This window comes from Camelina sativa, chromosome 9, assembly GCF_000633955.1.
Source record: "Camelina sativa cultivar DH55 chromosome 9, Cs, whole genome shotgun sequence".
Lineage (NCBI taxonomy): Eukaryota > Viridiplantae > Streptophyta > Magnoliopsida > Brassicales > Brassicaceae > Camelina > Camelina sativa.
In genome coordinates, this window is record NC_025693.1 from 19,886,632 (window position 1) to 19,901,255 (window position 14,624).

General features: G+C 36.1%; 2 protein-coding genes across 2 annotated transcripts; both read right to left on the reverse strand.

Moving 5' to 3' along the window:
- LOC104711443 (GTPase-activating protein gyp7) lies at positions 205–3,209 on the reverse strand. Its single transcript, XM_010428142.1, has 5 exons — positions 2,594–3,209; positions 2,164–2,299; positions 2,012–2,061; positions 1,839–1,892; positions 205–1,747 (listed from the first exon to the last, which is right to left on the reverse strand). The coding sequence occupies exons 1-5, from the start codon at positions 2,764–2,766 to the stop codon at positions 529–531; spliced, it is 1,632 nt and encodes a 543-aa protein (XP_010426444.1). The 5' UTR covers positions 2,767–3,209; the 3' UTR covers positions 205–528.
- Positions 6,401–7,876, reverse strand: LOC104711444 (probable 6-phosphogluconolactonase 2). Its single transcript, XM_010428143.2, has 3 exons — positions 7,614–7,876; positions 7,364–7,499; positions 6,401–7,028 (listed from the first exon to the last, which is right to left on the reverse strand). Exons 1-3 carry the CDS (start codon positions 7,763–7,765, stop codon positions 6,537–6,539), a joined length of 780 nt encoding a protein of 259 aa, XP_010426445.1. The 5' UTR covers positions 7,766–7,876; the 3' UTR covers positions 6,401–6,536.

Genomic DNA, 14,624 nt, shown 5'->3' on the forward strand with positions numbered 1-14,624 from the left:
AAAATAAATTTCAACCCGTGCTCTAGCACGGGTCTTAATCTAGTATTATCTAAAATGTATAACATCTGAATAAAAGTAATTAATAACTACGGTGAACTCAACATGCCTTTTTAGACAATAATACATATTTTTCTTTAACCGGGAGTAAGATTCTCCTATGTCCTCTCCGGTTTAATACCCCAGCGACTAATGGAAACACACACATTCTTCTAAATCGACATCTTTGCACAGCTTTGTTTCCATATGCATATATTTTCAAGTAAAAGAATATCTTTCCCTGAGGGATTTAGAAAAACCCTCCTCAACCTTTTTCACAATCTTCACAACACACACATACATTTATTTTAATAAAATTACACACCCCCTCTCTCTTCACCAGAACAACTCCTTCCAATCTCTAGCCTCATTTCAATCGGCCAGGATAAACAGATAAGAGAGTTCACGGCCCAATTCGGGCCTGCACGGAACCAGGGAGTTCACCAAGAATCCATCTTGGACAAGTCGCAGGAAAGAAAAATAGATCAAAATTTATGAGAATGAATGTTCAATCTTGGTGTGTAGAGTAACGACGAGGTCATGTGCATCATCCAGGAGCTTCCACACATCTAATTGTCCTGCCATACTATGACACTCCCTTAGAATCTCATCCATGCTGTTGTATTTCTCTATTATAAGTTTCCTTCTTTGCAACACCGAGGCCGCTATAGCATAGAGCACCAAATCATCCGTTGGAGGTGCACGCTGCCTTATCCTGCTCCATGCAGATTTCCCCATCCCTGCTCTGATTGCTGCTTGATCTGCCCACATCACTTCCCATAGACAGAGTGTCTGATCGAGTGTTAGCTCTCGTCTGAACATCACTACAACCATTCTGTACACAAAGAAACAGTCTTCAGCTTGGAGTTTCTCTAAGTGCCTGTAAAGCTGAGAGTCTTTGGATTTGATTATCTTTGAGACTATGTTGAGTTGTCTTCTGATTCCAACCTCGTCCAGTCTGAAATTGTGACGAGCTTTCTTCATAAACCCGACGAAGCACCAAAACACTTCATGGTCATCAGGGATTACAGAGAGTATAGGAGAGAGAAGATCGCTCATTCCTTGGCAATACCCAATGTCAGGGTCATACAAAGCATAAGCTTCAAGAACAGCAACTAGCCGAGCAGCTTGAAATATTTTGTACGGTTCCAAGTGATTGTAATCTTTTAGCCCGACTGCTTCAGCGGCACGACATGCTCTGTCCTCTGATATTACTGCCTGAGATGGAGAATAAGGGGTCCACTCTGAGTTAGCACGCACGGCATCTAAACGAATGATACGCTGCCACGTCACAAAATCCTCTTCTGTCCTGGGGATAGTTGAGTTGGCTGGATAGGTACTACTCACATCTGGAGTATCGGAAGAGTAAAAGACCTGTACCACTTCACTCCCATCTGAAGAATCAGAATCTGATGACTCGGAATTGAGTGTAGAGATAGTAGCATTGGTGATTCGTCTCGAACTACTGCCGTCTCTCTCAACTGTACACGAAACTTCACTCATGTACCCGATATCTTCAGTGATGTCTTCATCACTTGAGAGAGACTCGCGGGCACTGACAACTTCATCAGAACATGAACTGTCAGTGTCTTGCACTTGAGGCCAATCGTACTCATCTTGGATAGTGTCACTCCCCCTGTTTAACTTAAGAGTCCCGTTATTGTGTTTTTGAAGCCGTTTGCACTGCCTGCGTAGTCTCTCATACTCCTTTCTGCATTTGTCAAAATCAAAACAGATGAGCTAGAGAATAGATTTAAAAGTACAAAACTTTCCCATGTAGTTATTCAATCGGTCTCTCTCACCTTCTCCGGTTTCTTATAGTAACTCTCTCTTCTTTCGAACTATTAAAACCGTACCTGTTTTGTAAAAACGTAAAAATCAGCAAACGTAAAGAAAAGAGGCAAAAGAGCTAGCAATAGATGCGATTGTTGCAATAAGATTCACCTAAAAACAGAGTTTTTGACAGTATACTTACACTCCAAGAAGGAATGGCCACACCTCCAGCCGAATGCTGGGCTCAATACCCTACAAGGAAATAAGAGAAAAAAAAACATTCTTTAAAAATCAACAACCCACAAAACGGTTGTGACAGTGAACTGAAGGAGTCCATGGAGCTGTGAGACTCACTCTACTTCGAACTTTCTTCAATAAATCAACTCCTCCATTCCGTAGTCTACCGTCGGGATTAAAGAATCTCTTCCACTGCTGAGGTCTGAGTGGCTTCTTCCTTTTCCTCCGGGACCATGGTGATTTAAGACGTGTCCTGAGTGAAAACAAAAACAGTGAAACAAAAGGTTACAATGTGCCTTACTTGTTCTCAAGAATAATTGAAACAAGAATTATCCAGAAATAGCCAATCGAGTTAAGAATATTTACAATCATCTAAAACAGCAAATTTGAAACACACTATTAAATCAATGTAATCGTCGATGATCAAGGAATCAAATCTATGAAGGAGATGAAGTCTAACAAAGTCAATTCAAGGCAATGGATTCGAGATCTAATTCTATAAAATCAAAAAAAAATTACCATATAGAAATTGAGGTAAAAGACTAACCGATCAGAAGAAGAAGAAGAGCAAGAAGCAGGAGATGAAGAAGCAACAACGAAGAGAGCAGAACGTAAATGGATCCACGAAGACGACGAAGAAGAAGAAGCTGGAGGAGATGATAATGGCGATGAAGGATTAGAAGACGACGACGTCGTTTGAATCCTTCTCAGAGCTTTCATCTATATATATATATATATATATATTCCCCCAATCCTCCTCCTCTCCCACACGATTTTAAAAACCTAATCAAACGGTTTCCTCCAATCTAACTCAAAAGCAACCCAATACCTTGAAACAGACGACAACTTCAAATCTCCACCGCCGCCGCCAACAATACCTCTCCTCCGACGAAGACCCGATCAAGTAAAAATTGAATATAAAAAAAATATCTTTATACCGCCGTCCGTCTTCTTCTTTCTTCTTCTTACACAACTTGCTTCGTCTTCTTCTCCGTCTCCGTCTCGTTTACTTTTGCTGTTTCTCTCTATAGAATAGAGAAACGTGGGCTTACTTGTAAATCTCTCTCATCTCTATAAGAATCTAAATGAGGAAGAAAAGAAAAAAAAAAGTCTTGAAAGAGTAATGCGACTGATGAGAGAGAGAGAGAGAGAGCTTAATGGTGGTGGTGACTTTTTTTAGTTTCTCTCTCACGAACTCTGAAACCTTTCTTTTATATTTTTAACTCCTTTTCTTTCTTTAGTATTTTGTTTTGATCTCTGATTCTTTGATTGTTTATGTTTTAACCCATGTACTTTCATCTTTTAATGTCTACACCAGTTTATTCCATAATCCATATCATGATTATTTTGTCAATTTCCCTGTAAATTAATTTATTTTATCATTTCATCAATATCAATAAGAAATTTAAAACCACAAGCTATTTTCTGTTAATAATTTTTTTTTTTTCATGTTTCTAGAAAGAAATATACTTTATGTGTTTCTTACTATAAAATGTTTTTTTTTGGTCATACATCTTATAAGTTATAGCATTTTTTTTAGAAAAAATTTATGTGTTTCATATTTAATACTATAAAAATGTGTTTCATATTTATTATACATTAGTTTAATATTTAAAATTATATTTATTATGTACTTTTTTATGATTGGTTCGAATTTAAAAAAAAAATAAATACTATAAAATTTAGGTTTTTAACTAAAACATCTTATATTTTGTAATGGATGGTGTACAATTAACCTAACTAATTGTAAACTAGTTGTAGTAGTTAAGTATGAGTAAATAATACTACTACATTAAAAAATAATTGTTGGTAGATTGTAAATGATCTTGAGATAATGGTTTCCCAACGAGTGAGATGAAATAATTCCCATGTTTTCATCAACCGACCAAAATCAAGCACATGGTATTAGTTATTAAAACATTTAATTTTGTTTCTTAGTACTATAAATTATGTAATTGTTGTTTAGGAATCGAGGTACATAAACAGTTTTGTTAATACAACTAACCGAACAAAGACTCATACTATGTAGATTAAAGAATCCGTAATATGTCTCTAGACAACAATGATGAAATTGGTTCTACGCTATGATTAATAATTAGCTATATAACAATTACTTATGTTTTCAAATAGTAATTTTTTCTTTTGCTTTTATGTGTCTCCTGTTTTTGGTTATAATTTGTCTTATTGACCAAAATCAATGCTGCCCTAAGTATTAGATACCTATCATTTAGTATAACAACAAACGGTTCGATTACGCTATTATATACAGTATCAAATGCAAAGGAAGGATTTATTTATTAAGCTCAAATTCAATGATATGACTCGTTAACCACTTGGATTAGGTTTTTGGGAATATCCCAGATGCAAAGTATCACAATTTATTCCACTGTTCGGGTATATACCTATACGTAGAAATGTTGGATCCGGTTTCTGATTTTGTTTTTAGTTTGTTATTTTTTTTCTCTCTCTGTGGATTCTTGAAGTATTATTGTACCCAAATTGACTGTAACGACTGAAAGTAGAATAGAGTTTATGAATTAGTGCCACTAATTATTTATTTTGATATAGGCAAGCATTTAATTAAATGTATTGAACAATTTTAAATAGGCTTCTATATTAGTTTTAAATTTACTTTGGATCGGATTAATTATGTTGATCCATATTTACTTATATGGTTTTCTTGCATCAAATATGAAGAAAAAATAGAGGATTCTTTTCTTCCAAAAAATCAATGGAGGATAATAATAAGAAAAATAAAGCAAAACAATACATACCTCTTTCATAAATAAAAATTAGTCTGGTCAACAAAAGCAGTCGCATGTATCCATTTTTGTCTGACAAAATATTTCAAAGAAGGTAAAAATGCAAATGTGATTGTCATGAAGTTACTCTCACATACCATACGGTCCATAAAACATGTAATTGATGATGTGTAGTGCGATTAGCTGTTATTAGAACATAAAGATCTTTTGGTTAAACCAAATTGAAATGACTAAAACCGAAACTACAAAAACTAATAAATTTAATTATTGATCTATATACGTCTGACCTCTTCGACCATCTTTTATTATTTGTATAATACAGGACTTCATTATATATCTCCGTACGTCATCCAACCGGCAAATGGATGTTGATATGTTCTTAAATAATAACCTTAGATTTAATTATATCATTATCATCTAGAGTGGAGTCATGAATCTGCACAAATTGTCTCAATAATTGTAACGATGGTTCCGTTTAACAAAAGTAGCACCTGACCTGGTTGATACTTTTTCTTATGTTTTTTCTATTTATTTATTTTGAATCACCGGCCATGACAATATTTTTTTCTAACAAAATTCATATTTTTCTTTTATTTTTTGTAGGAATCAAAGAAAAAAATTATATGTGCTGATGAATATCTGATGATGAACAAATTAAAAACACATGGTAATAATCACATGTAAGATACTGTTTAGTTAAATTCGAAATATTGGGGATTGGTGAATTCAATGTTGTGGATATGTTAGTTTAGTGGGAAAAGATAAAATACCAAAGATAGATTCGTTGCTTTACAAAAAGGGAAAGTAAAGTATCGTTTTCCATATACAATACTTTATTAGTTGCTTCGTCTGAATACACTATGAATAGTTGAATACAACTATATTACTAATATTGTTAGCAGAATTTTTTTAACTAATGTTGCCAAAAAATAAGTATTACTGTACATAACTGTTTGAATTATAAAAAGAACGAATATGCTCAAACTAACTAACGAATTTTCTTTTGATTAAGCAAGATAATATTGAGAAGCTACTACTTTTTAATGAAGCCAGACATACATCATCATTCATCAGAGTTACTCTATAAACTAGCATTGGTTGAAAGATTTGATAAAGGTCAATAAATTATTTGAGGTACAAGATTTGATATAGAATTAAATTCACTGCCAATAATCATTACATAAAAAAACTATATGTAAGAATATTATCCAGTTGCAATTGCAACCATCTAAAATTATTTGTTGTCGGAATTTTAGATACTAATGTTACGCATATGCTAATCAAATAATATAAATAAACTATATAACAGTTTGTTGGGAAAAAAACAAAAAGAAAAGAAGAAGATACAAAAAGGGCATGCATGTTACTTATATCTGTTGAGTGTTGAGTCCTGTATTTGTGAATTATTCGTAGATACAACTAATAGTTAGATATGTATACTGTGATCCATCGATCATGTGAATTAGATTCGTGTTCTCGCTTTTGTCTACTCGTGTCTTTCATTGTGTGGACACAATCATGGTGTCTCATATAAGATGTTTACAACACTTCTTTACTTGTTTCACTATATATTAATATTTGCACTTAACAAAAGAAGAGAAAAATTTGTAAATTAAATAAGCAATAGATTCGAATCCAATTAGTACATATACATGCACAATAATTAAAATCAATAAGCGGTTAAAAAACTAGCCATACCAAACCGATTCATTTAATAAGACAAATAAATCAAAGGATGGAGCACCAGCCATTAGGGAGTTTAGACGCAGCAGCGTGGTCAAGGAACCAGACGACTTCAACATCAGCGGTTAGTCTACCAGCTGGTAAGTTCTTGGTATGATTAAGAGCAGCCGCAACCGAATCAGCCTGTTCTTGATCACATACGGCCATAACATTGTAAGAAGCACAATTGATAACCGGTAACGTGAACGTGATCCTTTTTGGTGGCGGCTTAGGTGAATCAGTTATCCATGTGACCCATTTCACTTTTTCATTGATCTGATCATGTCCCGGGAATAGAGACGCCATGTGACCGTCAGGTCCCATTCCTAGAAGCTGAAGATCGAACTGTGGAAAACCAGAAGATTTGTATGTTCGGATTATGTTCTGGTTCACCTTTTGTTTGAGGCACTCCTCGTACCGTTCAGCAGCGAGCTCCGCGTTGCCTTCGGCTCCGAGTCCGTTGTCGATAGCGTAGATGTTTTCAGCTGGAATCGGAACCTGGATGTTGGGATAATATATCGTTATGACTCATGAATGGCAGGCAACTTTGATACTATTTGTCGTCAAATATCAGACATCTATGTTTTACTTTTATATGTTATAATGTAATGTTATTTTGTTTTTGTCAAATCATATCATCTCGTCCTAAGTTATAGGAGTACTAAACTACCATTGCTTGATCCCTAGTTCATAAATTAACAATATAGTTGCAGTATTTTTGTGATTAACGGCACTTCTTAAACACCACTAATCATTTTTAAAGATATATAGAAGTTTATTATAAAACAGAAATTTCAATTTTTAGTTTGGAACGTGTATTTGTACATGTTTACCTTGGAGAGAAAACCATCGTAAGCGAGCTTATAATTGCTATCCGCATGATCCCAAGCACAAACCCTCTCGTCGACCCAAAAGATGTGCCACTTAGACCACTCAACTGAATCAATATAAGGAGCTCCTAACAATTTCCTATGAAAGAAACCAAAAAAATGTAAACTATATAAGTTTGGGAAGAATCAACAAATTCAGATTGGTATTAAATATTGATAAGAGAGTTCTGTATTCATAAATCATGAAACGGACCAGAGCCAGGAGATGAGGTCGCCCCCGGATAGAACCACGGTGAAAACTCCTCTTTCTTTGCAGAATTTGGAAGAGAGATCAGCTATGTATTTCGCCAGCTCCACCGCTATTTCATTCTTTGTCTTGAACACCCTCCTCTTCACCGGCGCCATAGATGATGATGAGGATGGATAATTATTGTGATGAAGATAATGATGGCATCATACAAGTGGAGGGTTCTTGCTAAATGAATGTGACAAGTTATTTGTTTTCTTCTAAAAAAAATCTGTATAAAAACTACCTCTATATTGATTCTTTTTGTACGTGTTACACGAACAGTATCCAAATGCATATTATACCTTTCTCTTGTTTGTAGTTTATTCATTTACAACCTTTTATTATTCCTTTCGTCGTTATGAATGATTGATGACTTTCATGTTTTAGGGGTTGATTTGCCATTAGTTGGCGTAGGTTGTTCAGTTTAAGGTTTAATTAAAGACGACAAAAGATATTAGTAATAAACAATTAAGAAATCTAATCATTTCCTTCCTTTTCGGAGGCAAGACATTAATCTCGACATTAATCCTCCCATAATCCTAACAAAGCTTATTTGGAATCTCAAGTATTATTATTTAATTTGTTTTGGGTTTTGGGTTTCATTCACCAACTCCTTCTGGGCCGAAGATGAGTCCAAACCCAATAAAACAAAATAAAGAACAAATTGTATTTTTTTTGGTAGAAGAGGGGGAAGCAAGGCCTCCCCGTTTATTAATAAAAGAAAAGAAAATACAAAGTACACTCTGACTGTCCGTACATGAGTGCACCCAACATCATCGTCAAATAATAAACCTTGAATATCAACAGGACTGACATCAAGAGAAAAAAAACCTAAAGGAAGAGAAAACGCATAGTTCGCTAATCCGTCTGCAAGACAATTAGCTTCCCTATACACGTGACAAATACGGACTAACCAGTCCTTTGAAATCAAGCCATAGGACAAATGTACTAGGAAAGACAGGGGATGATTATCATTAATCCCTGAAGTTAGAAAACCAACCACGACCTTGGAGTCCACCTCAAGCTCCACCCGTGTATAACCCTTCTCCCATGCCATTACCAACCCGTAATAAACACCCCAAAGTTCTGCGAGAGGAGCTGAGCAGAAACCAATATTCAAAGCAAAACCCCCAAGCCAATTACCTTCACCATCCCGGAGTACACCTCCCGCTGTCGCCTTACCAGGGTTTCCATGTGAGGCTCCATTCGTGTTCAGTTTTACCCAGCCAACCCGCGGAGGAGACCATGCTATAGGCCGTTCCTCACGACCTTCTTCGGAACGCTCACCACCCACTGCCAGAAACGCCATATAGCATTCCTCTGCTAACTCCTTTAAGAAGCGGACTCTGTCACGAAAATTTCCCAACCCACCAAAAATATCACCACACCTCCACTTCCACCCCCACCAAGCTGCTCCTGCAAACAGGGTAGCCCAGGAGTAAGTTCCCCTTTCTGTAGTTTCATTCAGATTAACAAATAACCATTCCAACAGAGAAGTGGCAAAGAACGCAGTGCGCCTACTTGGCGGTACGAGACGCTGCCAGACCCCTGCCATGGCTGGACAATCCCTCAAAACATGTAAAAGTGTCTCCTCTCCACTACTGCAAACAGAGCAAAGACTGGAACTGCACAAGTGTCTGCGAACTCGTTCAACATTGGTCATTACCACTTGATGAGCAACAAGCCAAAGGAAGCATCTCACTCTCTCTGTAGTCTTCACATGCCAAATACAGTCGAAGAATTTGCTCATATCCTGCTGGGGACCATTCGCCTGGCACATCAACCGATACGCCGAGCTTACAGTAAAGCATCCATTAGCTGTCTCTCCCCACGAGAGACGATCCCGAGCACCAGTAACCGTATCAATTACCACTGATCTCAAACAAAGTTGCACCGTTTCCGACAAAAAAGGGGCCAATGGATTCAACTGCCATCCCGTGGCATTCTGCCAAGCATCCCGAGCTTTCATCTCCATCCAAAAAGACGGTACCTCCGCCGTTACCACATCTAACAGTGGCGTCTCGAGAAACTATTTGTCACGCCAAAAAAGTATTTCACTCCCATCACCAATTACCCAACGCAGTCCTGGTAGTACCGCTTCTCGCAGCCCCACACATATACTCCGCCAAGTTGGAGACCATGCTCCTTTAGCCACCAACCACGATCCATCATGAACCCTACCCACCTTGTACTTAGCTCTCAAGATGCGTGCCCACAGGCTGTTGGTATCATGAAGTAAACGCCATCCGATCTTGCCAAGTAAAGCTTTATTCATCTCTTGCGTTTTACGAATTCCCAGACCGCTTTCACACTTAGGCAGACATACAGTGTCCCAAGCTACCAAATGGAGCTTCCGCTTCTCACTCCCACTCCCCCAAAGGAAACTTCTCGAGATCTTGTCCAAAGACGCCCATACTGATTTTGGTAGGCATATAGTGCTCATTAAGTGGATTGGTATGGATGACAAGACAGCCTTAGTTAGAGTTAACCGGCCCGCAAAACTCAGAAATCTCCCCTTCCAACCTGACAATCGTGAAGAAACCTTCTCTAAAACCTCACCAAAAGTTTCTTTGTTTATTCTTTTATGAAGGACCGGCATCCCAAGGTACTTCCCCAGATCTTTAGTAGCTTTAATCCCACTCACCTCACTTATCCGTTCCGCAATGTCACGACTTACATTCTCAGAAAAAAACACTTTTGACTTCTCCAAGCTCACTTTTTGTCCCGAGGCTAAACAGAAGCGCTCCAGTACCTTCCGAATGACTTTTACTTGTGCAACCGACGCTTCAGCAAAAAGAATAAGGTCGTCTGCGAAGCAAATATGCGAGAGTCGTGGACCCCCTCGCGACAGAGTAATAGGCTTCCATTCCTTGGCATCCACTGCCAACTCAATCAGATGGCAAAGTCTCTCTAAACATAGGACGAAGAGGTATGGGGACAAAGGGTCCCCTTGTCGAAGTCCTCTGGACGGCCTAAACGGTTCTGTTTTTTCTCCGTTCCATAAAACAGTCATAGATGGATTCACCACACACTGCATAATCCAACCCCGCCAGGCATCAGATAGACCCGCCACACGCAGAGTGTCTTCCATGAAATCCCATCGAACTCGATCATAGGCCTTCTCAAGATCCAATTTCAGCAACATCCAACCTTTCTTCCCTTTCTTCCTTCGCATCGAGTGCACTGCCTCTTGGACCACCACTATGTTGTTTGTACTCAATCTCCCTGGAATAAAGCTCACTTGAGCAGGACCAATAAGCTTAGGCATCACTCTCTTCAGCCTGGTAACCATTGTTTTTGTAATCATTTTGAATAACACGTTACATAAGCTTATAGGTCGAAATTGAGTCATCAACTCTGGTTTCGCTACCTTAGCAATCAGAACAACTAGTGCATCGTTCGCCTCAGCAGGTAGAGCCCCCGACTCAAAGAAATCCATGATAAAACGGACCACAGAGGAACCTACCACCTCCCAGCTAGACTGATAGAACCCCGGGTGAAAACCGTCTGGACCTGTCTGTAAAAGACTCGGTTTACTCAATTCTGCAAGCTCCCCCTGAGTTAACTTCTGAAAACCTATCTGTAAAAGACTCTCGGCTTCTAGATCAACCCCCTCCAGTGAGTACAGTTTCTGATAAAAAGCAATCGCCATTTGCTCTAGTTCTTGTACATCCGAGACCCAGCCTCCCTCATCATTTTTCAGCATTTCGATACTATTCTTACGCCTTCGGATAATAGTTGAGGTATGAAAGTACTTTGTATTTCTCTCCCCCAGAGCAATCCACTTCTCCCTTGATTTTTGAAACCAGAGAACCTCCTCTTGTTCCAAGACCAAATCTAGTTCTTTAATCAACCCTTCTTCCTCACTCAGTAGGTTATCTGACTGATGGGCATCCAGTTGATCTTGAACCCTTGTAATCGCCGCTGACAAATGCTCCTTCCGTCTCTGGATATCCCCAAAAACTTCATGATTCCACTTCTTAAGCATAACTGTCAATCTCTGCAGAGCTAGTTGTGTTGTAATCTCCGTATCCCAGGATGATGTCAACATCTCTTTAAACTCAGGATGAGACAACCACGCAGCCTCAAACCTAAACGGTCTCCGCCGTGGATCGCACCGAACCTCCGGGCTCAACTGCACATACAGAGGTGCATGGTCCGATGCCAAGAAAGGTAAGTGAGTCACCGTAGCCTCTTGCCATCGTAGACGTGTCTGAGCACAGCACAATACCCTATCCAACCTCTTAGCCACATAGTTGGAAGCCACACGCCCTCTCCGCCATGTAAACTTGTTCCCCTTGAACCCCATATCGATTAGGGAATTAGAATTAATCCACGAGCCAAACTCCAAAGAGTCCGGGGACAAGCGACCATTACCTCCGGACCGTTCGTCTAGCCGTACTACAGTATTAAAATCACCACCCACCATAAACGGAACATTAATCCCCTGAATCACTTCTCCCAGCTTATCCCAAAGCCCACGTCTTCTAGCTGGAGTAGGAGCTGCATAAACAACAACAATGTGCATCGGATTCACTCCATCATCTATCCTAGCATGAACAAACTGGTCCGAAGACTCGACAATTGATACCAAACCGACCTCCGTACGCCACAAGAGCCAAATCCCTCCACTTTGTCCTACAGCATCCACACGAAAGGACTGGTCAAAACCTAATCCTTGACAGATGCGAGCTGCTCGATTCCCACCAGCATGAGTTTCAAACAAAGCGAGTAACTGCGTCTGAAATCTCTTCAACATATACCTAATTGACCGCATGAAATTGGGTTTATTGGCCCCCCGGTAATTCCAGAAAATGCAATTCATCATTACACACAATAAGTGGTATAGAACAACCGGGGGAAACAATTATTCCTTCCGGAGGGTAACCCCTCCATCCAATGATTTACTCAAATTGTATTAGCAAAAGTTATTTAGGATATCATCTGTAATTGTACATTTTGTTTGATAGATATCTTAAATATATATTAGCAAAAGTAATTTGTACATTTTGTTCAATAATGTATATATCTCACATTGTGTTTAATCTTTTTTTTTATGTATTGTTCTTCTTTCCTTCTTATTTACTTCTATTTTTTAATTTAAAATTAGATATGTATAAGAATTTTTGATGGCTATATTAAAATTAATTTATCAGTGCAGATTCATAAATATTAATTCTGATCATCTCACAATAAAGGAATCAGTTAAAAAAACTATCATCATAATTTACTTTAGATGTTTGATTATTTCTTACATATTCAAGTATATATATTTTTATTTTTAAAAGTATGCAATGTTTAACGAAACAATTATTTTTTGTAATACAATTATTGAATCAATTTTTCTTAACTCTCTCTTACTTCTACAAAGCTTGTAATACATTTTTAGTATACTTATCATTATATTTAGTTCTTGTGATCCAACATATAACTATATAAAGATCATTATAATGTATTGTCAAAAAAAAAAAAGATCATTATAGTGTTTATTTAGTTCAAATTTTGTACTTAAGAATTCTATATTAAATTTTTTGATATTCCATGTACAATCTAGCTTGTACTGCAAATATGAAGATATTAGAATTAAACCTAGCAATATATACATGAAGGGAAATATAAAAGAGATTAAAAATAAAATAATCTTTGGGATTTTTTTGAAATTTTTGATTGTGCTTCGTATGATTTTTATTGGAAATGTATTTGATTCGTTACTTAAATTATAATAAGGATTTTAATTATTAATTACTTTATTTTATATTGAAAACTTAAACTAAAATACTTTAATATCATAGAAAATTTTCATTTTTCTTATTAACATACCATTAACAATGTTTTTTTTTCCTTTAATGCTCCAAATACCTAAGAATCTTATTATATAAAGCTTGATGTCAAATTTATTCATTATCAAGATCGTGACATGTGTCAAATATACTGATTAGATGTTGACACATGCCAACATAATTTTTTTTTTATAAACGTGGTAGGACAACTAATTATATTTAAAAAGTTTTACATGTTTATATGTTAAAAATTTATTTTTCTAAATCAAAAAAGAAAACTAAGAAAATCAATATATTTTCCATTGTATGCTCATTATATTTTATGTGTGTTCTCAATCAAATTTTACATGTGTAAGCAAAAACTTAATTTATTAAGCATGTATATTAATCAATAAATAATAAATAACAAAGTTAAAATAATAACATAAGTTATTTAACACAATTTTAGTCGGATATAAATTGTATTTATCGTTGTAATATAAATTTTTATTGTAAGCAATGAACTTAAAAAGAAAAAATTTCAAAACATGATGTGTATTAGTATAGTTTTACATGTTTTATTTTAAAGATTTTAATTCATGTAGTAATATGAGAAACCTGGAAAAAAATAGAACAAATGAGTTTGTAGGAATGAATTTTTGGTTAATTGATGAAAATTGACAAAAGTATTACTTATGAAATTATCACATATAGAAGAATAATATTTTGGATATTTTGGATCTACAAAAGAATTGTGGATGTTAACTGATTTTTTTACTGATTAGTTTTATTGTTAAATTTAAAATACTAACCAATATACATATTATCTCATATGATGCGAATATTATTTTTGTTATTAAAATTTTAACTCTAATCTATGAAGAAGTGAATTATGGTTTTACGATGAAATAGATAGTTAAATTTGATTACTAAACTGAATGTATAACAATGAAATTTATTTTAGATTAATTTTTTCAAATATTAATATGTATCATTATAAACAAAATTCATTTAAGAATATTAGTAACTTTTTTTTATGTTTGATTTTATAATTTCAACACATGTATTTTTGTAATGCATATGTTAAAACATAAGATAATTCAAAATAAATTATAATTTATAGGAATGAATCTTCAGTTATTTGATCAGAAAGTCTCTATTATCTTTATATATGTATTTATTTTATCAATTTCACTCATTTAAAATTGATTATGAC